The sequence below is a fragment of the Delphinapterus leucas genome, chromosome 6 (genome assembly GCF_059928025.1).
Source record: "Delphinapterus leucas isolate spDelLeu-1000000601 "Yukka" chromosome 6, BTC_Dleu_Yukka2, whole genome shotgun sequence".
In the NCBI taxonomy this organism is placed as follows: domain Eukaryota; kingdom Metazoa; phylum Chordata; class Mammalia; order Artiodactyla; family Monodontidae; genus Delphinapterus; species Delphinapterus leucas.
The window spans coordinates 40,770,025-40,796,851 of NC_143134.1; the positions used below are offsets into that span (position 1 = coordinate 40,770,025).

Genomic DNA, 26,827 nt, shown 5'->3' on the forward strand with positions numbered 1-26,827 from the left:
GCTTAACCTCCTGAAGCACGCTTTGGGAGGCTGCAGAGTTTATTCTCAAGGGATAGAGTGGGCGGAAACTCCATCTGGGATTTGCAGGACGTACCGAGAAGGTCTCTGGCACTCTGGCCCTCTGCCCAGTTAGGAAGGAGGCCTGTGATGGGACCTGGGGAGTGTTGGGTAGGGAAAGGGGACCCAGCAGAGACCAGCAGCCTTGCCCCATTGGGCCTGGGCTGGACAGGGCAAGGTGGGAAGGACCGTATGTGCTAAGGTCTGGGACCAGCCAGAGCAAGGTTTTCCCATCTGCAGGGAGGGAGGAAAAAGGAGGATGTTTTGTGTACCTGTCTGCCTGCCTCTCCACCCCTGTGTGTATGTGTGTCATTACCTGAAAATTTGACTCTTTTTTTCTGTAGGAAGAATTGTCTTTTGTTGATACTCTGATTCTCTGGCCTTCTACATTTTGTTTTTAACTTTTTTTTTTTTTTGAAATGGTAGTGATAGAAGATAGAAGGGCTGTTCGTGTCTGCATGTGGTGTTTGGTTATTGCTTTTAACTGTCCTTGTTTTCTTAACCTCATCAGTCTCCCAAATGCCTCTGAAATTTTACTGGCTCGTGAAATCCAAAATTCTGGGAATGACTAATCTGTCTTTTCATACTCCTCCATGCTTCTGGATATTTTTGTGCATTGCACAAAGTGTGGGTGCCTGTTTGGGGTGGGGAGAAGCAAGAGCGACTGCAGGGTAATTTCTGCTCATGGGACCTTCTGCCTTGGCCTTGGTACGCCGAGGGGCTCCAGAGTCCTGTAAAACAGGTTGCAGGCAGCCGGGCTTCCCGTATCGTATGGGCGGAGTCCTCAGAGACTGTGCTGCCCAGAGCCATTTGTTCTAGCGAATTCATAGTAACACAGTCAATGAAGCTTCATCACCACAGGCAAGCCCTAGATACAGAAATGCTGGTTTATTGAGTGTAAGCTTTGGTGGGGATAAGCCTTCAGACTTGGAATTCTTTGAAATGTGGTTGACTGACTGTTTCCTAAAAGCATCTGCCTCTATAGGAGGAAATGAGAGGGAACATCTCCCAGCCAGAAACCAGGTGACTGTTACACCTCGCTTCTGAACACTTCAGTTTTACGGCTTCTTTTTTAAAAAGGGGACATAATGCGGGATCTTAGCACTCCCGCCCCACCCCCAAGTTCAAGAACTGTTTGAGCATCCAAGGGGAGGGAGGCTATTGTAGTCACAGTAAACATCTAACAGTGGATATTGAAAGTCGAGGAGCCCCAGTATAGAAGGTAAAGTACACATTTGAGAGACAGTCAAATAGCCGCTGGGAAAGGGTGAGAGTCCTTTCATTTGGAGTTTTAAGCTTTTATAGGAGATGTGATACAAAGTTCTTTTCATTTTGGGGGTGGGGATGGGGGCTCGTTTCTTAGCTCCAGGAGGATTTTTGCCGTAGTTTGGGGTGAGGGTGAATGGCATGGGGCTTCTGGCCAGGAAGCCCTGGGTTCGAATCCTTGTTTTCCTTAACTGTATGATTTCAGGCAAGTCAGTTAAGTTCCCTGGACCTGTTTTCTCAGCCGCCAAGTGGAAATAACAACAGAATCCCTTTTGCAGGGTGGCTGCAATGATTCAGTGTAATATTTATGAAGGGTTTATCACAGTGCCTGACATGAAGCAGAAGCCCGAAACGCGGTAGCTAGTATTATTACAGCTAGTCGTCGTGGTAGTAATGGTGATAGCATAGGGGTAGAGGTAGTAGTAAACCACAGCATCTGGAGTGATAATATTATTATTATTATTATTTTTTGGTATGGACTCTTCTTTTTTCTTCTAAATTAAAACCATGAAAACAGATTGTCCTGGCTTTCAGAAGAGATGAAGGAGGTGCTGGGGTGTCTGTTGGAGCCAAGCGCGAACAGCGCAGTTGAGCCGTGCAAAGAGCACCAACAACAGCTGTCACACCAGTGACCAGAGCGCGTGTTTTGCAAATCTTTGCCGAGCCAGGGTTACGTTCAGCATTACACAGGAATTGTCTCCTGTCTTCCTCTCAGTAGCCTCATGAAGTTGGTGCTCATCGTACAGGGAGGGATCTGAGGTCCAAAGGGAGTTAGTGACTGTCACCTAGGATGTGACCTAGACCCTGGGTGGCCACCAGCGGGGCCTCCATCTCTGCCCCTGGCCTCCTTCTGCTCTGTGTAGAGGCCGATTCTCTGGGCCGCAGGGGGCCTCTCCAGAGCTCTCCATCACCTAAATCATGCAGGGGGCCTGGGTGTGGCCACAGAAGAAACCAGGTTGGCCTGAGTTGATAGTTGTTAAAGCTGGGCGATGGGATCACTTTTCTGTCTCCTTGCTTCGAAAGACTACTGTTATTCCCGCTAGCTCTCCTTTGTCCCCAATTCCAAATTCTGAGGCAAAAAATAACCTGATTGTTTCAATCTGGCTGGGAAGTCCCCAGAGAAGTTGGGCTGGTCTGTCACCCCCAGTACATGACTCTGTGTTATCTATTTTTTTTAATCTTAGGAAGTTAGCACTCGTGCTTTGAATTGGAATGAGGCTCTTTTTCAGAATTTTAAAGACCCTACTGGTGGACTAATAGTGATTCTCAGCTGTGGGAGGAGCTGGCTTGCTGGCACGTATGGGTGCAAATCTCATGTGACCTAGGGCGTTCCAACCTTGACCAGCATCCCTACCTCAGGCTGGCATTGCTACTCTGCATGGGCATAAAAGTCCCCAAGTTGGGGGCTGGGTAGAAGCTTGAAAGCCGAACCTATCAGGGACAGTGTGGTAATGAAATTTATGCCTCGTTCGGGTCAACACTGTCTAACAATTCCCTGTGACGGTGGAAATGTTCCCTTTTTTTGCTCTGTGGTACGGTAGCAGCTGGCCCCATGTAGCTGTTGAATACCTAAAATGTGGCTAGTGGGACTAAGGAACTGAATTTTATTTAATTTTAACTAATTTAAAATTAGATAGCCACATATCGGACAGCACAGGTTTGGACAGTAGAGACAGACCAAAAGTAAAACTAAACAAATGGGGCTGTCTCAAACTAAAAAAGCTTTTGCACAGCAAAGGAAATTATCAACAAGACCAAAGGCTGCCAGATGAATGGGAAAAGATATTTGCAAACTATGTATCTGATAGGTGTTAGTATCTAAAATAAGCAGAGAGCTCATACAACTCAACATCAGAAAAACAAAGAACCCGAGTAAAAAATGGGCAGAGGACCTGAATAGACTTTTTTTTTCAAGGAAGACATACAGATGGCCAACAGGCACATGAAAAGGTGCTCAACATCACTAATCATCAGGGAAATGGAAATCAAAATCACAGTGAAATATCACCTCACACCTGTCAAAATGGCTATTATCAATAAGACAACAAATAACACGTGTTGGCAAGGAGGCGGAGAAAAGGGAACCCTCTTGCACTGTTGGTGGGAATGTAAATTGGTGCAGCCACTATGGAGAACAGTATGGAGGTTCCTCAAAAAAATTAAAAATAGAACTACCATATGATCCAGCAGTTCCACTGCTGGGTGTTTATCCTAAGAAAACAAAAACACTGATTTGAAAAGATATATGCACCCCTGTGTTCATTGCAGCATTATCCACAATAGTCAAGATATGGAAGCAACCTAAGTGCCCATCAGTAGATGAATGGATAATGAAGATGTGACGTATACATACAGTGGAATACTATTTGGCCGTAAAAAAGAATGAAGTCGGGCTTCCCTGGTGGCGCAGTGGTTGAGAGTCCGCCTGCCGATGCAGGGCACACGGGTTCGTGCCCTGGTCCGGGAAGATCCCACATGCCGCGGAGCGGCTGGGCCCGTGAGCCATGGCCGCTGAGCCTGCGCATCCGGAGCCTGTGCTCTGCAACGGGAGAGGCCACAACAGTGAGAGGCCCGCGTACCGCCAAAAAAAAAAAAAAAAAAAAAAGTTGAATTGCTGGAGCAGAAGTTGTACATATATATTATTACATTTTTATTAGCTCTTTCCGCCTTGCTCACCAAATGTGGTCCTGCTGTTGTTGTCTTTTTCTTTCGGCACCTTCCTGGCCTGTTCCTTTTTCACCAGCCACAGCCCATTGGGTGCAGGGAGAAGCCTGGTACAGTGAAGTGCACCCATTGCTAGGGCAGTGGCTGACCAGTCAGGTTCTCTGTCTGGATAATTTGAACCAGATCTCACAGACTGATCGCTTGATGGGAAACACTTCAAATGAGACTTCAGATGGTTCTTGGAGATGGAACTGTCATTTTCATGTTCTTTCTTTTCTGCATTCCTGTCTGTTGCATAAATAGGTGTGGTTGAGACTGTTTGCATAAATGCTATTATGCAGGTTAACTGGGTGGAAGCTCATTTCCTGAGTTATATATAAGTAGGGATATTCAGCTTTGTTTTAAAACAAAAAATGATTGTATGAGTCAGGCTTAAGTAAATGTCAAAAAGTTGTCTTTTTCTTAATTATCAAAATGTTGTTGTAGACAATTTTGAAAATATAAAAAGAAAATCAAAATCACCTGTAATTCCATCATTCAGAGATTAACCACTGGGAACCTTCCACCCCCTTTTAAAAAATACACATTACACTCAAGCTTTTATAAATTATGGTTGCATTCAAGCTTTTTAAATGTAGTGTGCCATGAAGATTGTAGATAAAGTGGGTTCTTTAAGTGATAAACGTGTTTGAACACACCTAGTTTCCACACGTCATTTAAAAAGACCCAGAAACTCTTGGCTTATTCTGCATTGTTATCTTAGGCGTATTGAGGTGACCCCCCATTAGGTAGGAAGGCAAGGGTATAATTCCAGATAAGAGGATTCTTCATAAATGTTTGCTGAAGGGAGCGTTTGTAGACTGCCTTGGCATCTAATTGGCATGGGGACCACGTTTTGAATGTGAAGATCTGCGTTTGAGTCAGGTGAACAGGATTATACATGTGTTGTCCTGTTATTTATTATTGGATAACAAACTGCCCCCAAACACAGTGGTTTAAAACCATGACAGACGTTTATTTTGCTCATAATCTGCACTTTGGGAGGGCCCAGAGGGAACAACTTGTCTCTACTCCACGCTCCACATTCTGGGGTGCCTTTTTTTTTTTTTTTTTAATATTTATTTATTTGGTTGCATCGGGTCTTAGTTGTGGAAGGCGGGTCCTTAGTTGTGGCATGCAATCTCTTAGTTGCGACATGCATGTGGGATCTAGTTCCGTGACCAGGGATTGAACCCGGGCCCCCTGCATTGGGAGCCCGTAGTCTTATCCACTGCGCCACCAGGGAAGTCCCTGGGGTGCTTTGAAGGCTCGGGGTGGAGTTGTCTGAGGGTTCCTCACTCGTGTGTCTGGCAGTCAGGGACCCTACACGTGGCTTTTCCATGTGGCTGGCGGCTTCCTCGAAGCATGGAGGCTGGGTTCCCAGGGCGACGATACCAACAAACGGAGAGGGAGCAAGCAATTCAGGAGTTTCCCAGGGCTGCCAGGACAAATGCCACAAAGTGGATGGCTTAAAACGGAAGCTTGTTGTCTCATGGTTCTGGAGGCAGCAAGTCCAAAATCAGGGTGTCAGCAGGGCCATGCTGCCTCAAAGCCTCTAGGGGAGGACCCTTCCTTGGCTCTTGTAGTAGATTCTGGTGTTTGCTGGTGGTTTCTGACATTCCTTGACCTGCAGGTGCCTCACTCCAGTCTCTGCCTCTATCTTCCCTCTGTGTCTCTGTACCTTCACCTCTTCTCTTTAGTCATACTGATTCGGAGCCCACCCCCCTGACTTCACTACAGCTTACATCTGCACAGACCCTGTTTCTAAATGAGGTTGTGAACAGGTTCATTCGCAGGTTCTGGGTGGACGTGAATTTGGGGCTACAGTATTCAACCCTGTACACCTTTCGCTGGCTGAGCCTCAGAAGTCTGCAGGGTCACTTCCTGTGCATTAGTTAGAAGCAGGTCACTAAGGCCAGACAAGATGAAAGGAGCGGGAATTAGACTCCATTTTGGGGAGCAGTGTCAAGAACTTGAGGGGATTTTTTTTTTTTTTTTTTTTTGCGGTACGCGGGCCTCTCACTGTTGTGACCTCTCCCGTTGTGGAGCACAGGCTCCGGACGCGCAGGCTCAGTGGCCATGGCTCACGGGCCCAGCCTCTCCGTGGCATGTGGGATCTTCCCAGACTGGGGCACGAACCCGTGTCCCCTGCATTGGCAGGCGGACTCTCAACCACTGCGCCACCAGGGAAGCCCCTTGAGGGGATATTTTTAAACCACCACATTTGTGTGGGTACAAATAATCCTCACATAAGCACCCAGTGAAATACTATTTTCTTTGTACGTGTGTATAGGTATATACCTATAAAACAGGTTTTTAAGGGTCCTCAGTGGAATCAGAGCCCCAGGTTGTAGTTAGTTTTGGCAAAAGCTAATGGAGGGTCTCTTGTACAGGTCTGCGTGGACTCCTGAGGATGGCACAGAATGGTCGAATTCATTCTTTTCCTCTTGGCAGAATGCCAGTTAATGTTTGTAGGTCTGAAGGCTTACCAAGATCTTGGGTAGCCTCCAGACTTAGTTGCTGCCCTGTAGCCACGTGGTGGCCCTAAAGGCATTTGAGGGACTGATTACCTAATATCTGAGATGGTTGGGGGAGAAGTCTGGGAGACCCTGAATTACCGAGTAGCACTTTGTCCAGGGCAGGCTGAACGTCCTGCTGTTGTGTTCATTCTCACTTGCCGGAAGTGGGAGTCAGAAATAGCTTCGTTTGCCATAGTTTTGTTTGGGACGTTCTTTCTAGGACGGTTTCTTGCAGCCATTTGTCTGCTATGGCATATTGAGTCTTTTCAGTTATTTGTTAAAATATGTAAATTAACACTGAGTAGTGCAAAGAAAATCGTTTGAGTAACATTTCATTTGTGGTGGAAATACGGTTCCTGTGTGGTTCCTGACCTAAAAGAAGATGGTGAAGCGGAAGGGTGGAAGAGGGGACGCTGGCGACACGTTAACTGTTTTGTGTCCAGGAAGAGGAAATCTTAAATAGAAGAGGCAGCTGGGAAGGTGGAGGGAGGACGGGCCCGCATTCCACTTGCCTCGGCCCCCCGCTGTCACCCACCTGTGTGACCTGCGCCCCCATCGAGGTGGCCTGTCACAGCTGCCGGTTTGTCCTCTCTCGCACGGTGACGCAGGGCACGAAGGGGCTCTGGAAGGCGTTATTTGAAGTGTGTGGTGGGAAAATATCCTGCGTTTCTGGGGCTTTCCTGTTGTGAGTGACGGGTAGTGTGGGGGGTGGGTGTTGGGGCCAGGAGAACCCCAGGTGTGTGCCTCCTGGTTCTTGTGTGGTGTTTGGACCTGGGCTGGGGCTGCTTCCCTCGGTCGCAGCAGCGTTGGTTTCTATGAGTGACTTCCTCTGTAAGATTCTGCCTCTTGAAGAGGAAACGACGAGCGTTAAGAAGTCTGGCCTTTTGTCCCGCTTTAGAGTTCCCAAAATGCTTCCACACGTGTGAACACATGTGATTTCTCAACGTGCCAGCCTGGGAGACAGGCACTGTCACCTCTGAGATGGAGGCAAGGACTGACCCCCTGAGAGGTAACCCGGCTCGGGGGGCCTGCAGAGTGGCCGGCGGGGGCAGGGCTGGGCCCGGGCTGCTGGTTCTTTCCATCCGTTTGGCCTCACCACACTGAATTTTCAAACAGCAGGACACAGTTCTGAGTGTTCCAGTTTCTTCTTTCTGGGCCAGCCTTTCTTCCGTAGCTGGGAACAATGATGATTTTCTTCCAGACAGTGGGTTTTCTTAGGGAATCAGAGTGGACTTGTGCAGATAAAAGTAGTTTTTTTGATTTTTATCACCTTTTACTCCTGTGGTTGACTGAAGAATCAAGGGTTCTAAAATAGCTTTTCTGTTTTTATTCCCATTAGTTCTCCATGTCCATTTCTATCCATCTGTTCAGTATTTATTCTGCCAGGTGCTGGCCTTGAACCCTGTGGTGGACCAGGCCGGGCCCTTTGTCTGTGCACTTCCCGTCGAATGCAGCAGAAAGATGAGTTAATGGGTCTATCGGCATCAATTTTTAAGCAGAAAGGATTTAGTACAGGGAAGCAGGTGACTATAGAAAGGTGGGAAGGTCTGGAGGAGCAGCCCCGGGCCAGGGACAGCTCCTGGGGCACCAGGCGGGACTGGCCCCAAAGGCTTGCTCCCTGTGCCCGACCTAGAGCTGGACGGGAGGCCGCTGCTGCCCCTCTAGCTCAGAGCCAGGGTCCCCATGCCTTGCTGCATTCTGCACCTCCAGCGCCCTCACCCTGTTCAGCATTCCAGTCGCAAGTGAACACCTCTGATCTGAATCTAAATCCTGCTGGGAACGAATCTGAAAAACGTGCGTTAGCCTTTGCCATTCAGGAGGGCACAGTAAGTAAGAGCTACATGCTTCAGACGCCTAGTGCATCTTCCACCAGGTAGGTGGAGCGGGGTGTCTGCATGCTGTGTGAGTCACTGTGTGAGGAGAGCCGTCTCAGGTGTCACCTGGAAGCGACAGGTGAATGTGTCCCTCCCCGGGTGCAGGGACAGCACCTGGTGGCTGGGCGTAGAGAGAGTGGGGTTGGACGCAGAGTAGAGAGGGGTGCAGGGGTCCTAAGAAGAGGATCTTTTTTAAGTCACTAGGGGGTTTGGACTTGAGTTCGAGGACAGGGGAACCATCGCAGGGTTCAAGCTGTAGATCAAGGCTGTCAGATCAGACCTGGGGGTTTAAAGGCAGGCCCAGGCCCCTGGGGAGCGTGCTTAGGGTAGGGAGCTGGGCAGAGAGGAGGCAGACCACTGAGGCATCTCTTGAAATATCTGATGCAAACATGTTGCTGAGCTGAATTGAGGTAGGAGTGGAATGAATTCTGTAAAGTGAGCATGTTCGAGAGACGGCCAGGAGGAAGAGTGGACAGGCCTGGGTGGCAGGTGGCATGGGGAGAGGTGAGGGACAGGTCTGTATAGAGGCAGAAAGGGGAAGCAGATGAAAGCAATCCACCAAAAATCTGTTTCCTGAGAAAAAGTGTTTCGGAAGACTCAGTGTTTTCAGGTAAATACTCTTAGTTTGCTGCTTGAACGTAGCCTTCAAAGACAGCTTTGTGATTAAACTCAAGTAATTTACCCCCCACCATTAAAAAGAAAAAAGAGTGTTTGTTAGGAGAAACCGCAAAACACATTTTCTGTGCCGTCCCTGCTTTGCAGGGAAGGCACCTGGGGTCTGTTGTGGTTGGTGCTGGACGTCAGGAGAAACTAAGGGAGAAGCTTACTTGGTTCAAGACCCAATGCGATGTCACAGTACGTCCTGGGTTAGCTCCATGGGGAGGGCGGTATCTTGCCTTCCCGTCTGTGAATTGCCCCTGACCGTCTCGGTTGAGCAGGCGGGCATGTGTTTTCTGTGCTCTGCTCTCCTGTGTGGGAAACAAGCCCTGCAAAGGTGCTCGCTCTCTGCTCGGCTTCTTCCTACAGGGAAGAGCCTTTCCATCAGCATCTCCGTGCTCCTCGGGAGCGAGGGGCGCCCCCAGGTGGCTTTTGTCTGGTTCTCCCCTCCTCACACTTCCCCAACCCTCTGTTCTTCTAACCCAGCACTGCAGGACGGCGTTTGATGTGAAATACAAAAAGGGTCTTTGACCAGCTGCCTTTGCACGTATTTCCCTTTGGTGCTGATGACTGAGATCCGCTGTTTCTTGTTTAAAACAGTGTGGGATGTGTTAGGAGCGCTGGCTGCAGCCCTGGATCCATGCACTTAGTTCAGTTTTCTCTTTAGTCCCCAAGTGTCTGTGTACACCCTGCTTGTGGAAAGTTAGAACTTCCCAAACTGTGGCCTCTCCCACAGGGGAGGGCAAGTTGTTGGGATTCCCATTTGGGAACAGGAAAGCCGGAGCCCACGGAAGGGGCTGAGCCCAGCTCCTCCTGCGGCCTGTGCGGGTGGGTCGGGAGGAGGCTGGACCCCACGCTGCTGGCGGCAGGGGCGCTTCCAGGCCGGTTAAGGGCAGCCAGGGAGCGATTGGATTGCTGAGGCTGTACGTGCCGCCATCAGTGCTTTTCTCCCGCTGAAAGCACGGGGGAAGATTTTCCAGCTCCAGCCCCTGTGTGGGCAGCTTTCCAGTTGTGCCTGTCCTGGTGAGGGCTGGGGCGTGGTGCTGAGGAGGGGCACCCCAAGTGGGCTGCTCCGGGGGAAGGGCTCCAAGTCCCCTGGCAGCTTATGACAGACCATCAGGGTCTGCGCACTGAGAAGGACGCCGTTCCGCCTGAGAGCCAGCTGCTAGACCGGCAGCGAAGAACCATCTGGGGTTCCTGCTGCCTGCCCTGTTTGGGTCCTCCTGGCAGTTCTCTGTGACCCAGGTCATGGTGGGCTAGAGGCTGGGCGGCCTGTGACATGGGAGACAGTTACCCCAGGTTCTCAGTGAGGGCAGTCTCAGTTTGCTCCCACCCCTCCCCTCCCCTCCCCTCCGCCCCTCCTCCTTCTCTCCTCTCCCCTCCTCTCCCCTCCTCTCCCCTCCTCTCCCCTCCTCTCCCCTCCTCTCCCCTCCTCTCCCCTCCTCTCCCCTCCTCTCCCCTCCTCTCCCCTCCTCTCCCCTCCTCTCCCCTCCTCTCTGCTCTCCTCCCCTCCTCTTCCTCTCCTCTCCTCTTCCCTCCTGTCCCGTCCCCTCCTCTCTTCTCCCATCCTCCTCCCCCTCCTCCCCTCCTCACCCCTTCTCTCCCGCCGCCTCCACCCCTCCCCACCCCTCCCCTCCCCTCAATCCTCCTCCCCTCAGTCCTCCTCCCCTCCCCCCAGACCTCCTCCCCTCCCCTCCTCTCCACTCCAGTCCTCCTCCCCTCCGCTCCCCTCCTCCTCCTCCTCTCCTCTCCCCTCCTCCTCCCCTCCCCTCCAGTCCTCCTCCCCTCCCCTCCTCTCACTTCCCCTCCTCCCCCCTCCCCTCCTCTCCCCTCCTCTCCCCTCATCTCCCCTCATCTCCACTCCTCTCCCCTCATCTCCCCTCCTCTACCTTCCTCTCCCCTCCCCTTCTCTACCCTCTTGCTCCTCCTCCTCTACTCTCCACATTCTCCACATCCTTGCAGTACTTGTTATTTTCCTTTTGTTTGTTTGTTTTTCTTGTAGCCATTCTAGTGTTGTGAAGTGGTACCTTCTCATTTTGATTTGCATTTCTCTAATGACGCTGAGCATCTTTCATGTACTTTTGGCCATCTGTGTATCTTCTTTGGGGAAATGTCTATTCAAACCCTTTGCCTACCTGTTCCTTTTTACTTAATTTAATGTAACTGCTAGAGAATTTAAAATTCCCATATCTGTCTGACATTATGTTTCCCTTGGGTAGCATTGCTTTGGGAGATTTTGAAATTGATGAGGGGTGAAAAAACTCTCGTGCATACTTCATATTCTTCCCTTCATTCTTAATGTCATTCACCGGTCACGAAGCTTAAATTCTTCTTTTTGAGGTTCATCTCCCAGAGCATTAACAGGAATGTCATTACAAAGAAGTTATCCAGGCACCTGATCGCGGGTGGGTTGACAAGGGCTAGATTGTTTGAGGGTCATCTTTAGTAAGGCTTAAGATGGACCCACATCTTCAAAGCAAGTTGGTTATTTTAATGAGCCAAACAAGCACAGCAATAAAGGTCACCTCTTTTCTATAACGTGATGAGCCTCACACTTCCAGTGAGCTTTTCAAAAGTTAGCATTTTAACAAATTTAGTCATTTGTGTCTTATTGAGCTTTTCAGAACATGATAATCTACTGTAGATTTATTGTTTTGGAAATTTACTATGACATGTTGAGGTTATTTTCTTAGGAATCTAATGGAGAAATAGTTTGATCAAATATACTTATTTCCTGCCTAGAATAGAATGGTTATAATACATTTGTTTGTGGGTGATTCATTCCGAGGTGTTCTGAGCTTAGTGTCCAGTTAAACTCTGGTGGCACTTCCTTGTCTGCTGCTGAGAGTTTCCAGGGGACGGGTCACACACACCAGGAAGTACAACTCCCCCAAAGTCTCTCTGCACCAATATGCGAAAGTCAACTGGGTTGTTTAGAGTACAATACGTAATTCATTTAAAAATAATTTTGTTTAATGCAGGTGTTTTTTCCTTTATATTGAACCCCCCAAAAAGCTAGAAGCGTTTTCCTAAAAATGATTCAAGATTTTCAGTAAATATAAAACTGCAGATATAAAGATATTGCTGGCATTTTGTGGTTCTTTTCTCATTTACTTACGTGGAGACTGTATTTTTCCATGCATCCGTAAGTAGGCGGGGGAAGATAACTAAAATGTATTTTGTTTGGAAGAATAAAGTCACGTGGGAGACAGAAATATCTTCAGATATTTCAAATTGCACCAATTGCTGAGCCCTCAGGCAGTTGCAAACTCTAATAAGAATTTTTTGGGTGGGGCTGAGGGGAATGAGTGGAGAAGGGGCAAGTAAGATTGCCATAATTGTTGTAGAAATGATTTGCCCAGGAGAGATTGGCTTTCGAGATTATCAGCATGTAATCATTTAAGTGCTTCTTCTCTTTTTCTTTTTTTTTACATCTTTATTGGAGTATAATTGCTTTACAATGGTGTGTCAGTTTCTGCTTTATAACAAAGTGAATCAGTTATACATATACATATGTTCCCATATCTCTTCCCTTTTGCGTCTCCCTCCCTCCCACCCTCCCTCTCCCACCCCTCCAGGCGGTCACAAAGCACCGAGCTGATCTCCCTGTGCTGTGCGGCTGCTTCCCACTAGCTATCTACCTTACGTTTGGTAGTGTATATATGTCCATGCCTCTCTCTCGCTTTGTCACAGCTTACCCTTCCCCCTCCCCATATCCTCAAGTCCATTCTCTAGTAGGCGTGTGTCTTTATTCTTGTCTTACCCCTAGGTTCTTCATGACATTTTTTTAAAAATTCCAGATATATGTGTTAGCATACGGTATTTGTCTTTCTCTTTCTGACTTACTTCACTCTGTATGACAGTCTCTAGGTCCATCCACCTCATTACAAATAGCTCAATTTCACTTCTTTTTATGGCTAAGTAATATTCCATTGTATATATGTGCCACATCTTCTTTATCCTTTCATCCGATGATGGACACTTAGTCCATCTCCAGGCTATTGTAAATAGACCTGCAATGAACATTGTGGTACATGACTCTTTTTGAATTATGGTTTTCTCAGGGTATATGCCCAGGAGTGGGATTGCAGGGTCATATAGTAGTTCTATTTGTAGTTTTTTAAGGAACCTCCATACTGTTCTCCATAGTGGCTGTACCAATTCACATTCCCACCAGCAGTGTAGGAGTGTTCCCTTTTCTCCACACCTTCTCCAGCATTTATTGTTTCTAGATTTTTTGATGATGGCCATTCTGACTGGTGTGAGATGATATCTCATTGTAGTTTTGATTTGCATTTCTCTAATCCTTTTATTTTTCTGTTCTGTTTCAGCACTGTCGTTCAGAGGGAAGGTGGTTTTGATACCCATGCAAGGTGGAAATTGAAGTGTACAATTCAGTTGTGTTAAATATATTCATATTGTTGTGCTGCAAATGTCTGGAACTTTTCCGTCTAGCAACACTGAGCCTTTACGCCCATTAAACCCTAGTCCGTCCCCTCCACCTACCCCTCCCCCCTCCTCCCCTCCCCCACCCTTGGCACCCACCTTTCTACTTCACGTTTTCATGATTCCATCTGCTTTAGACACTGCTTGTGAGTAGAATCATACAGTACTTGCCCATCTGTGACTGGCTTAGCATGATGTCCTCAAGGTTCACCGGTGGTGTAGCATGTGCCATTCTTTCTTTTTAAAGGCCATATTCTATTCCACTGTATGTATATGCCACATTTTCTTTATCCATTCATCCATTGAGGGACACCTGGGTTGCTTCGAGTCTTGACTAGTGTGAATAGTGCTGCTGTGAACATGGGTGCAGATATCTCTTCAAGATCCTGCTTTGTGTTCTTTTGAATATATACCCCAAAGTGGGACCGCTGTGTCTTAGGGCGATCTTTTGCCTTTTTTTTTTTTTTTTTTTAATGGTACGCGGGCCTCTCACTGTTGTGGCCTCTCCCGTTGTGGAGCACAGGCTCCGGACGCGTAGGCTCAGCGGCCATGGCTCACGGGCCCAGCCGCTCCGCGGCATGTGGGATCTTCCCGGACCGGGACACGAACCCATGTCCCCTGCATCAGCAGGCGGTCTCTCAACCACTGCGCCACCAGGGAAGCCCTCTTTTGCCTTTTTAATTGAACGTGTGCAAACCTTGTCTGAGAGTAGCAGGACCTGCGAGCTGTGTGAATCCGATTCCCCGCTGGCCCACGCAGAATGTCCATAAACACTCTTCTTGATGATCTCTCCGTGAGAGGTTAACTGTACAGATAGTATCACTGTGACTTCTTTCCTGTTGTGCCAGGAAATGTTCCACATGCTCAGACCTCCTGAAATAAACACCAGAATCATTTGGCCAGATTGCACAGCTAGGCACTCACCCCTGGAATCACCTTCCTCCAGAAAGCTCCATCCAGGACGGAGGGCCGGACGGAGAGGTCCAGGAGGAAACAGAGGCACAGAAGGGTGAAGGCGGCATGGTTGTCATTGTTCTCCTTTACCCAGGAATGAGACAGCAGCCTGTCTCCAAGTTATGGCCAGCAGGTTGACAAAACCTTGTTGATTATGACACAGTAAGAAACTTCCATGTTATGGCCCAGTGTGCACCTCTGTGTGTGTGTCCAGAGAGCATCACTCACCTGTGTGACGCGTGTTGGTATTTAACGTTCCGGTCCCCTCTGCTTCAGGTGCTTGTTTGCTTTTGCACCGGGTACAGTCACGGGATCATTGTCCTGCTGGGGTTCACACCCCGCTTTGGCAAGTACGCAGTAAGGAAGAGTTCCGTGTCTGGGGCAGACCTGCCGGGCTCGGGCTCGGGCTCGGGCTCTGCCTGTTTGCTCTTGAGAAGGCCACGTGACCTTGAGTCTCTAAAGCCCACTGTGCCTCAGTTTCCTGTCCCCTACAGTGGGATCATATTGTGCCCCCTCACACAGCTGGTGTGAAGAGCCATGGGGCCATGGATGTGGGGCACCCAGAGCGGCATCTGGCCCCACACTCCCTTTTCTTACTTTTTACTGTTGTTCACTGTTATCCCGAGGCCTGTGTTGCTTCTTCCTCCTCTGTTGTCAGCATTCCCAGCTTTGTGTAACTAACTGGGAGTTAGTTCCTCTCCATCCTTGGAGCTCGCAGGGTCTGGATAGAAGGTCTTAGAACGTCAGAAGTTAAAATGGATCGGGAAGCTTCGCAGGCGGAGCGGTCGCTGAACCCCCGTTTCTTTTCCCCATCAGCCATGCTGGAACTCAGTTTGCCTTCTGACTGAGACAGGGCTGCACCTGGGCTCCCCCAGAGAAAGGCCGGAGTTGCTGCTTCAGCCGGCGCGGAGCTGAAACAGGGCCGGGGAGCCGCCCGCCCGCCCCTTGCTCGGGTCGCAGGCGGGTGCTGGGACACAGGTGCTCATCTCTCCGCAGGCACAGAGGGCTCACAGCCCAGCGTGGGAGGGGGGCCGCTCCCCACCCTTTCTTCCACAGGCGCATCTGTCAGGGCTCTTCTGAGTTGTCAGGTTGCCAGTGTTTCATTATGTGATTATCTTCCTTGCAGGCAGTTTTAGTGAATAACATCACCACCAGCGAGAGGCTCATCAGAACCTTGCAAGGTGAGTTCCACTCCCCCCAGACATCAGGCCTGTTAGGAGAAACCCACCTTTCCTCTGTCCTTTTCTAGGGTCGCTTAGTGCAATCTAATGATGGGTGGTATTACAAGTCATTGGGTAATCTTTACTCTTTTTGCCTATGTTTCCTTAAAGAGCTTTTCCTTTTCTAAGTTTACTGAATACATTGCAAGCTGTTACGTAGAGAATTCAGATTCTCATTTTGTGATACATTATGAAATATATGTGTGTGTGATCTGTTTTATATATATATATATATATATATATGGTATATGTATGCTCTCTTTTCATTAGGTCACCCAGAAATCAGATTTTCTTCATGAAATTTATATAAAAATGATCCAGCCTAGTTTAATTCCATTTCCTGGCTACTCTTATTCAGTTTGGCAGCCAAGGTTTTTCTTTGGGCCCTTCTGAAGCCGCCGGGGGAGGCAGGGATGGGGTGAAGCCCCTCTGTGAGGTGTGACCGGAGGGGTCACAGGGTCCAGTGCAGCCTAAGAACCTGATGAAAGGAGCACTGGGGCCTCTGATCCCTGACCTGACCCTAGTCTCACCTTTGCCCCTAGTTAAACTCCATCAGTGCCCTCAGCCTCAGTTTCCACCTCTAAGGCGGGAAGGTCAGTCTAGAACTGGGCTGTCCAGAATTGTAGCCACAAGCCCCCTGTGGCCAGCGAACATTTGAAATGTGGCTCATGGGACAGAAGAACTGGATTTTTAATTTTTGTTTAATTTTCGGCAATTTAAATTTAAAACTGATACTTGACTCAGTTATTGGGAAACTTAAGTATCTTTGGGACAACTTGGGCATACCAATATCCTTTTTAACTGTAAATTTTATGAAATCTAAATTCAGATCAAGAATTCCCAATTCCTGTTTAACATCTGAATTGAGATGTGCTATAACTGTAAAATACACACCAGGTTTCAAAGACTTAGTATGAAAAAAAGAATATAAAACATCTCATTCATAATTTCTTACATTAATTCTATGTTGCCATGGTAATATTTTGGATCTGTTGGGTTAAATGAAATATATTATTAAAATTAATTTCACCTGGTTTTATTTACTTTTTAAAAATGTGGTTGCTAGTAAATTTTAAGTGACCTGTGTGGTTTATAATATTATAGTTCTGTTTGGCAGTGCTGGTCTAGAATTCTAGTTCCAGATCAGCTTCTAAGAATATTAATAGGGGAAACTCAGAGATTCACTAAGTTTAAATGTGTTGCTTGACTGCCGGGGGCTTCTCAGAGCTGATGATCTGCTGGTCCGTCCTCAAGTAGGGCACAACAGCCTGCAGCCTTTGCTGTACTTAGTATTTATTTATTTTTTTTGCGGTACGCGGGCCTCTCACTGTCGCGGCCCCTCCCGCTGCAGAGCACAGGCTCCGGACGCGCAGGCCCAGTGGCCATGGCTCACGGGCCCAGCCGCTCCGCGGCATGTGGGATCCTCCCGGACCGGGGCACGAACCCGTGTCCCCTGCACCGGCAGGCGAACTCCCAACCACTGCACCACCAGGGAAGCCCTGTACTTAGTATTTTTAAACAGCTTTAATCAGGTGTAATTGACATACAGTAAACTACACATATTTAAATTGCACAGTGTGACATAAGTTTTGACGTAAACGTACGGTTGAAGAAACCACCACAAAATCAACACAGTGAACAGATCCGTCAGCCCAAGAAGTTTCTTTGTGCCCCTTGGTAATCCTCCCCAGGCCCCTCTGATCTGCTTTCCATCGCTCTTAGATGAGTTTGTAATTTTTATAATTTTGTATACATGGAATCAGACGGCATATACCCTTTTTCGTCGGGCTTCTTTGACGCGGCGTAATTATTTTGAAATTCACCCGTTCTGTTATGGCTGCCATAGTTCATTCCTTTTTATTGCTGAGTAGTATTCCATCGCCCCATGCTCGTTTTGATTATAGAATTTTTTTTTTTAAGTTAGGTCTGTTGAAGTATAACTTACACATGATAAAGTTTACCCATTTGCAGTGTACCTTTCTGTGTGTTTTGACACATGCACCGTCCCCTGGATACCAGAGTCAAGACACAGCTTGTGTCTGTCACTCCAGGAAGCCCCACCCACACCTGCCCTCACCTCAGCCTCAGGCACCCAGCGACCAGTTGTCCACCCCTGTAGTTTTGTCTTTTCAAGCATGGCATATAAATAAGTGCTTTTGAGATGCATCTCTGTTGCGGTGTGTATCAGCAGTTCATCGAATCCTTCACTTTTATTTAATTTGATCCCCCTCTCCTGCCCCCCAGAGAGCCTTGTAGGTCTAGAGTTGTGAGGACAGACCTTGGGGGAACTCCGGTGTCTGTCCAGGGCCATGTTTCAGGCCCTCGTTGCTGCCCTCGGCGCGCTCTGACGTCCCCTTTGTGGCAGCTTTTCCTTCTGCCCCCCAGCTTGGCTCTTGGTCAGTGAGCTGCTTTTTTTCTACAGAGCTTTTCCGAGCCAAGTCATCAGGGCAGTGGTGATGCGGCTGGTGGATTTCCTCAAAGAAAGCTGTTGTTTCCCAGATAGGAGGGTCAGTGACTAAGTGCACGTGGGGCCTCAGAGAATAACTGGGCTGTGACCAAATGACAGGATGCTGGCAGGTATCCTGGTAGCTGAGAACAGGGGGTGCAGCAGGAGTGGCTGCTTATCTGACTGGATGTCAAAATTAGTGTTTCACAGATCGAGGGATACGTCTTCTGGGGGCAGGAGACACGGTGGCGTGTGTGCCCTTGTGGGACAGTTCAGGGTTTATGATGTCTAGGAGAGAAATAGGTGGTTAGAACCTCCTGGTGCATTGTAAGGGTTGCGGGTCAAAAAGGAGATTTAGGAGAGATGTGTGAAAAGGAATCAAGGTGCTGGTTCCCATAGGATCGCACATCTTCTGGGCCGCTTCCAGGGCTGGGGTGGGGAGGTTCCTGGGGAGGGGCCGTGCTCTCATCCCTTCCTCTTTCCCCTCCTTATTCTGTTGGTGCCACGGCCCATTGTGGGTGGGTTTTGGTGTGTCTGCTGTTGTCAGGATGGCCATGCCGGTGCCCTGTGTGATTTCGTGTCCTCCTCTCGGTTTAGACCAGTTAAAGGCCCTGCAGAAGAATTACGGCAGGCTGCAGCAGGATGTCCTTCAGTTTCAGAAGAACCAGACCAACCTGGAGAGGAAGTTCTCCTACGACCTGTAAGTGTGTCCACATCAAGTGTGTGCCACTCGGGGGGCTGACGTGTTTTAAGCAGAGGGCGGTGGACGGGGTGCAGCATAGTCTCCACTGGCCTTTTCTGTTATAGAGCATATAGGTCTCTGAGGAGAAGGTTCAGTCCCTTTTAGGAGTCATGTCCTTTAGACATAATGCATTTTATTTTTTAAGTGTCAGCAGTGCTTCGGAAAGCCCTGGAGAAGTGTTAGCCAGTGGGCTCCTCATACAAGAGGGCAGTTCTCCTTAGCAAGAAATGACTTAACTCAATATACCTTAAAATATGTAACTGAGAACTCTGTAAAGCGCAGGTGTGCTGGTTAAATCAATAATCTAAAGCCTTTAAAAATGTGTTCCAAAAGTGCTCAGAAGTGACCTAAGTCAAACTCATAGACTAAAAGGAGTTTGGAATAATATTAATATAATGTATCACTGGGTGTTGGCATTGTGGGCATTTTGTTTTCTTGAGACTTTTAAGTGTCTTTCCAAATTTTTGCAGTGAGAATGGAGTACTTTTATTTTTTTTAGCTTTATTGAAGTATGATTGACAAATAATCATTGCATGTATTTAAGACATAAAAACATGATGTTTTGATATACCTATACCTTGTGAAATGATACCCCCAATCAAGCTAATTAACCATCCATAGTCTCCCATCTTTACCTTTTTTGTGTCTATGGTGAGAACACTTGAGATCCACTTTCTTAGCAAATTGCAAGTATAAAACACATTATTATTAACTGTACATTAGATCTCTAGCGTATGGTTCGGACAATCTGTTTTAAGCTGATGACTTTAGTCACATACAAAAACTCCACACTTCACATATCACAGTCCTTCTGTGGTCAAAACAAAGCAATAAACTTTTTAAAAGTTGGGCTAAACCCATTAGTAAGATAGTAAAAACCAGTTTAGAGGGTAGCAAGTAAAGTTGTAGTCTATGTATTTTTCTCCCATTTTCTTCATAGCAACAGTGTAACTCAAGTACGGGAACTTTGGGATTCTGAGACAACCAGCTCCCCTAACTCCACCCTCTTTTTTCTTTGACTTACTTCTATTTGGTCCATGTCCAAGTTCATACAGAGTTTTTACATAATTGCAGTTGCCATTAAATTTTTTAATCATTTTTTTACTTTCTTGCATTATGTGTATTGAAAAATCCATTTTGTTTCCAAATATTAAATACTGCATAATGTGGAGGTACCAAATTCAATTCACCATTTCCCAGTTGGATATTTAGATTAATTCTAAGCTTTGGTTATTATACATTGGCCTGACATCAATACATATAACTTTTAAAAGTTATTATTTTGGATTATTTCCTTCTAAAAAAGACTGGATTGTAGGTTTAGTGTGTCAGTTGGTATAAATCGCCAAATTGCCTTCTGAAAGGATTTTAGCCATCTGGTCAACAGCAGTGTAGGTGACCTCACACCTCCTCATAAGGATTCTGATGTCCTTCCACTCACCATGATATCTTTCTGATCACTTTAAAACTAAATACTACTAAAACCGGGAAGCCTCAAATACATAAATATGCAAAGGACATGTGCAAACAATGCAAAGGAAATGTCATTAGAAAACATGCATATGGAACCTTCTTCAGCTAGGCCAGTGGCTCTCAGTGGGTGGCAGTTTTGCTACCAGGAGACCTTGGGCAAGGTCCCAAGACATTTTTGGTTGTCACAACTCAGAGGAGGTGTTACTGGCATATCGTGGGTAGAGGACAGAGATGCTGCTACATCCTGCAAAGCACAGGGCTGCTCCCGCAACAGAGTGTTTATCTGGCCCAGGGCACCAACAGTGCCCAGTTGAGAAACCCTGAGTTAGGCTGGTAGTCACTGGAAAGCATTCAGACCAAAGTGAAGTGCTCCGGTCTTCTTATTCATCCTTGAAAGATACCTTAACACACATGTTTCCCTTCCATTGATTGAAATACAAGAAGCCGTTAATGGCCTCACTTGATAAATGCTGACCCAGAAGATTTTGAACTAGCTGGAAATCAGCCAGGACCCAGTGACAAGGAGGGCAGCTCTGCTCCCATATAGGAGTGTTCAGACAGGCAGTGAGCAGAATACTCAAACCTGGTGGCCATGCGTGCAGGATGCACTCTTTTTCTCTCAGGAAGTTGATAGGTAAATTGAAAAAGCTGACTGACTGCATCTGTTTTACTAGTTGTGCCCAAAACCTTGTACCAGATAGAGGATGCTTCCCATCCTATATCTGATGTGTATAAAACGTTGAAAGCTGGAATGAGTTAGGTTTTCTTAACTTTCTCTGGTTATAGACCCTTTGTGAGAATTCGATGAAAGGTGTAGACTCCTTGTTAGCAGTTTTATAAATGGATGTATACACAAAGTTCCATGTTCAATTTGAGGGACCGCTGAAGCATACCTGCATGCCCTCTTCATTATGTTTCCTTAGGCTCCTCTCGGCTGCGACAGTTTCTCAAGCTTTACTTACTTTTTATGGTCTGGATTATTTTTTATTAGTTTTGAGGAGTACTGGTCAGGTATTTTGTAGAATGTCCTTCAGTTGGGATTTATCAGATATTTTTCTCGTGGTGAAACTGGGGCAGCACATTTTTGAGAGGAAGGTCACAGAGGTAAAGTGCTATTCTCATGGCTTCACATCAAGCATACGTGCTATCAGGATGACTTATCACTGTTGATCACCTGATTGAGGTAATGTTTATCAGGTTTTTGCACTATAAAGTTACTCTGTTTTTTTCTCCCTTTATGCTATCATCTTTGGAAGAAATTCACTGTGCTTAGGCTACACTTAAAGATTGTGAAGTTATGCTCCACTTCCCCAAGGATGGAGTGCCTACACAGATTATTTGGAATTTTCCTGCACAGGAGATTTGACTCTTCTTCTTATCTGTCTGTCTAATTATTTATATCAGTATGGATTCATGAATATTTTGGGTTATAATCTAATACTGTCTTATTTATTTTTTCTTTTGCTTACATGTTTTCCAGCTTTTGCCATTGGGAACTCTTTCAGTTGATTCCTTTATCCAATTGACATATCCCTGATATTGTGGGTTTGGTCCCCCGCCGCTTTTAAAATTACTTTTTTATACTCTGGCACCAAAAGACGCTCCAGACTCATTTTCATATATTTCCTGTCCCAGTCCTAGAATCAACCAATCAACCATTTCTCCAAGGAGCCCTTGTTCTTTTTATTGGAGAATGGTATTAGAAACCAAGATCTGGGTACTACGTGTGTTTGTTGCTACTAGGGTGTCATTGCTGCTAGGCTCTCTCAGATGACGGAGCAAAGAGATATATGTGTGTGTATACTAACTTGTGTTATATATAGATACTGATAAATATTTCTATATGTATTCATCTGTATCTAAATTAAACCAAACATGAATTTGTACTGCTGTCCCCAACTCTAATCCATTTACATTAACATAATAGTATGTAATTGGTTATGTTCTCAATGTGGGACGCTATTCAATTATTTTATCAATGTTTTGTGACTCAAAACACTTTTTAAAATTTATTTTCTTTTACTTTTTTGGCTGCGTTGGTTCTTAGTTGCAGCATGTGGGATCTTCGTTGAGGCATGTGGGATCTTTCATTGCAGCGTGGGCTCTTTGTTGTGGTGCGCAGGCTTCTCTCTAGTTGTGGCATGTGGATTTTCTCTCTCTAGTTGCGGCGCGCGGGCTCCAGGGCACGTGGGCTCTCTTGTTGAGGCGTGTGGGCTTAGTTGCCCTGTGGCATGTGGGATCTTAGTTCCCTGGCCAGGGATCGAACCTGCGTCCCCTGCATTGGAAGGTGGATTCTTTACCACTGGACCAGGGAAGTCACTGTGACTCAAAACATTTTGAAACTGCCTGTGGCAAAGACCAGTCAATGCTTATCCAAATCCATTCATCTTTTTGCCCAGCAAAACTACTGGGCAAATTCCTTGCAGTTAGGTATGGCCAAGTGACTTAAGTTCTGGCCAGTGGGGAAAGGAAATCGTGGGGTGGGACTTACAGGAAGGCTTCTGCGAATAAGGACAGTCCACTGCACATCCCTTTCCTTTACTTTTTCTCCTCCCTCCTTCCTGCTGCCTGGGCTTCACACAAGATGGCTGGACCACTCGCAGCTATCCTGGATCATGAGGTAATCATGGGGGATAGAAACCAGTGTTAGGATATTGAAACAGCAAGAGAAGCCTGAATTTTTGATGACTCAGAGCTGCCATACTAACCCTGGATTTCTTTCATGTGAGGAAAAAATAAACTGCTATTTTTTGGCCTTTTTGTTTCACCTAGCCAAACCCGATGCTAACTTAGATACTTTTTGAAAGTGCCTTTAAATATTGTTGTTTCTTAAACTAGATCATTTTCATCAATGCTCATCTATTACCCCCAAAAAAGACTTCTCAGGAAAGGCCATTTAGAATTGAGTCCTAAACAATAAGGAGCAGAGAAAGGAGATTAGGAGATGTTAGGAGAAGAGAACCTGGGGAGCCCAGAGTGACCTGGGCAAGGCAGATAGTATCATACGGTCACGGAGGGGAGTGAGTACGAGTAGTATCTTGAGGATGGGCGTGAAAGTGACTAGTTACGTGGACCTTGCTGGGAAAATCTTCTCTATCACAGATTCTGATGATGTGAATGTTAGGTCTTTTGGAATAGTCACACAGGTCCATGAAGCTGTGTCCTCTCTCTTTCCCCCGTCTGTTTTCTCTCTGTGTTTAGATTGGGTAATGTCTATTGTTCTGTCTTCCAGTTCATTGATTCTTTCCTTCTCTGAGTTTGAAAATGTTGGTTATTGCATTAAATTTCCATTTGGTTCTTCTTTATATCTTTCTTTGCTGAGACTTGCTGTTTCTTTGCTGAGACTGTTTAGTTTTTCATTTCTGTCAAGCATGTTTTAATTACCCATTGAAACATTTTTCTGGTGGCTGCTTTAAAGTCTTTGTCAGATCATCTTAACTTCTCTGTCACGTTGATTTGGTGTCTGTTGATTGTCTCTTTTTTTTCAATTTAAGATCTTCCTCGTTTTTCATATGATGAATGATCTTTGATTGAAACCTCTGGGCAGTGGTGGTAAAAGCCCTGGCTCTTCATTGACGTCCTCTGACGCCACCACCTGGGGAGAGGGAGGGGGACCTCATTAGTGTCAGATGGGGATGGAAATGCAGGCTTCCCATGTAATCTCCAGTGACACCACTGTGTTGTTCTAGATCCTAAGGTCCCTAGCCAGTCTGCCTTCGTCTCTCCATCTTTCAGTCTTCTTATGTTTGTTTTATTTATTTATTTTAAATGTTTAATTCTCATGGCAGACAATGTTAGTCACCTACCCCACCCTACTTCCTCTTTTTTTTTTTTTTTTTGCTGCACCATACGGCATGTGGGATCTTAAATCCCAGACCAGGGATTGATCCTGCACCCCCTGCATTGGAAGTGTGGAGTCTTAACCACTGGACCGCCAGGGAAGCCCCTGTTTGTTTTAAATGTAATGTCCAGAGTTCTAGTTGTGCTTAGTGGAGGAAGAGTGAAAAATACATCTACCCCATCTTCGCGGAGTAGAAGTCCAATTCAGATTGGACACTACCTAGAGGTAGCACAAACCCCACATGTTATGGGGCTCAGTCCCACAAGACTGCCCCTACTTTGGACGCTAGTCAGAAGTTCTCGGTGGCCCCAGACCACCTGTTCTTTCTGCCTGGGTAGCTACAAATTCAGGCCTTCCCCGCCCCCCTTAGGAGCAATAATTCTCTAGAACTCAGGAAAGTCCTAAACTTACAATTGCAGTTTTATTATAAAGCATACAACTCAGGAATAGCTAAATGGTAGAGACTCATAAGGCAAGGTCTGGGGTGGAGGTTGGGGGCAGGCAGGAACTTCTGTTGGAGGTGGGGTGCCACCTTTCTGGTTCACAGATATGTTCACCAAACAGGAAGCTCGCCAAGTCTCATAGTCCAGGATGTTTATCTGAGGTTTTATTACATAGGCGTGACTGATTGAGTGGCTGGCCACGTGTTTGAACTCAATCTCTAGTCTCTCCCTGCTTCCTGAAAAATGGGGCTGTAAGTTCCAGCCCTCTAATCATATGGTTGGTTCCCCTGGCCGCCAGCCCCCATCCTAAAGCGATGTTGGCTCCTCCCAGTAAGTCAGCTCATTAGCATAAACTCAGGTATGGTCTGCAGGGGCCCGTTATGTACAACAGAAGACACTCCTGTTACTCAGGAAATTCCAAGTGTTTTAGGAGCTCTGTGCAGTACTTGGGGACAAAGACCACATTTTTTTTTTTTATTATGCCACAGATTATATTTTAAAAATTTGATTTTTCTAACCAGTGAAGTTCACTTATTTTACAACAGTGTGACATATTTTTTTGTAACTTTCAATTAACTCCAGTTTTCTTGTCATTTAATAACTGAAAACATATTTGTTGCCCTGCCTGTGTCCTCTTCAGATAAAGTGCGGGAAGCAGGAAAGATATGAGCTGTGTCTCATGGGGAAGTGGATTCCACTGTCAGAGCAGGGACGGACTTGCTATATAGACACATCTCTAAATAGCTGTCCTTTCATTTGCTTGCTTTCACCTTCACAGGAACCAGTGCATCAATCAGATGAAAGAGGTGAAGGAGCAGTGTGAAGAGCGAATAGAAGAAGTCACCAAAAAGGGAAACGAGGCTGTAGCTTCCAGAGACCTGAGTGAACAAAAGGACCAAAGCCAGCAGGTAATCCTGGCTTTTTTCTGCCGAGGATCTCCCAAAAGTCTTCCTACCCCCTCTTCAGGCATTTCCTTCCTTCATCTGCTCTCTGACTCGCTCTAGTTCCCTGACACACGACAGCCTGGTCCCGGGATGCAGGGTCTCTGGCGGAGCATGCTGGCCTCCAGACCTGGTCCCCGTGCTCCGGGCCATAAGGCGATTGCTTGATTTAAAGCTCACAGCCGCCCTGGGAGAGAGTTGTTGTTGTTGTTGTTTTCTTGTTTGGAGGGCTCTGAGGCCCGTGGAGGCGGTTAGAAACTGTCCCAAGGTCACAGTACCCGGTCAGTGATGGAGCTGATCAGAGCGCGTGCTATCAGGCTGCTGCTTGTGAAAGCACAGCCCATCAAAATGCTGCTCACAGCCTTCTGGGGATCTTGGTTTGTTTTAAATACAGCACTTTTATTGAGATATAATTCACCTACCGTATAGTTCACCTATATAGTATTTATAATTCAGTGGGTTTTAGTATATTCACAAAGTTGTACAGTCATCATCACAGTCAATTTTAGAACATTTTCATTACCCCAAAAGAAATCCCATACCCATTAGCTCACTCCCCTTTTACCCCCAGTCTCTGGAGCCTGAGACAACCTCTGATCTATTTTCTCTGCAGATTTGCCTTATCTGGATATTTCATATCAATGGAATCATACTGTTTTCACATAGCATAATGCTTTCAGGATTCCTCCATGTTGTAGCATGTATGAGTACTTCCTTTTTATGGCTAAATAATATTCCATTGTGTGACTATACCACATTTTGTTTATTCATTGGTCAGTTGATGGGCATTTGGGTTATTTCACTTTTTGGCTACTGTGAATAATGCTGCTGTGAACATTCATGCACACATTTTTGTGTGAATGTAAGCTTTCATTTCTCTTAGGTATACTGTATACCTAGGAGTAGCATTGCTGGGTCGTATGGTAACTCAACTCTCCTTAATGTATTGAGAAACTGCCATACTGTTTCTGAAAGTGATCATACTCTTTACATACCTACCAGCAGTTTATGAGGGTACCAGTTTCTTTACATCCTTGCTACCTCTTGTTATTATCTGTCTTTTTCACCATAACCATCCTAGTAGGTGTGCAGTAGTATCTCATTGTGGTTTTGATTTGCATTTCCCTAATAACTGATGGTTTTGAGCATCTTTTCATATGCTGTATTGGCTGTTGGTATATCCTCTTTGGAGAAATGTCTGTTTGTATATCCTTTGTCCATTTTGAAATTGAGTTATTTTTATTA

General features: G+C 46.4%; 1 protein-coding gene across 2 annotated transcripts in view; it reads left to right on the forward strand.

Annotated features, from left to right (window-relative positions):
* The window catches only part of GOLM1 (golgi membrane protein 1), a 62,692-nt gene that overhangs the window by 13,670 nt on the left and 22,195 nt on the right, over nt 1–26,827 (forward strand). For both annotated transcript variants that reach the window (XM_022558967.3, XM_022558966.3), the window contains exons 4-6: nt 15,603–15,657; nt 18,740–18,842; nt 25,420–25,549. In XM_022558967.3, coding sequence (XP_022414675.1) covers nt 15,603–15,657; nt 18,740–18,842; nt 25,420–25,549 — 288 coding nt within the window. The remainder of the gene's footprint in view (nt 1–15,602; nt 15,658–18,739; nt 18,843–25,419; nt 25,550–26,827) is intronic.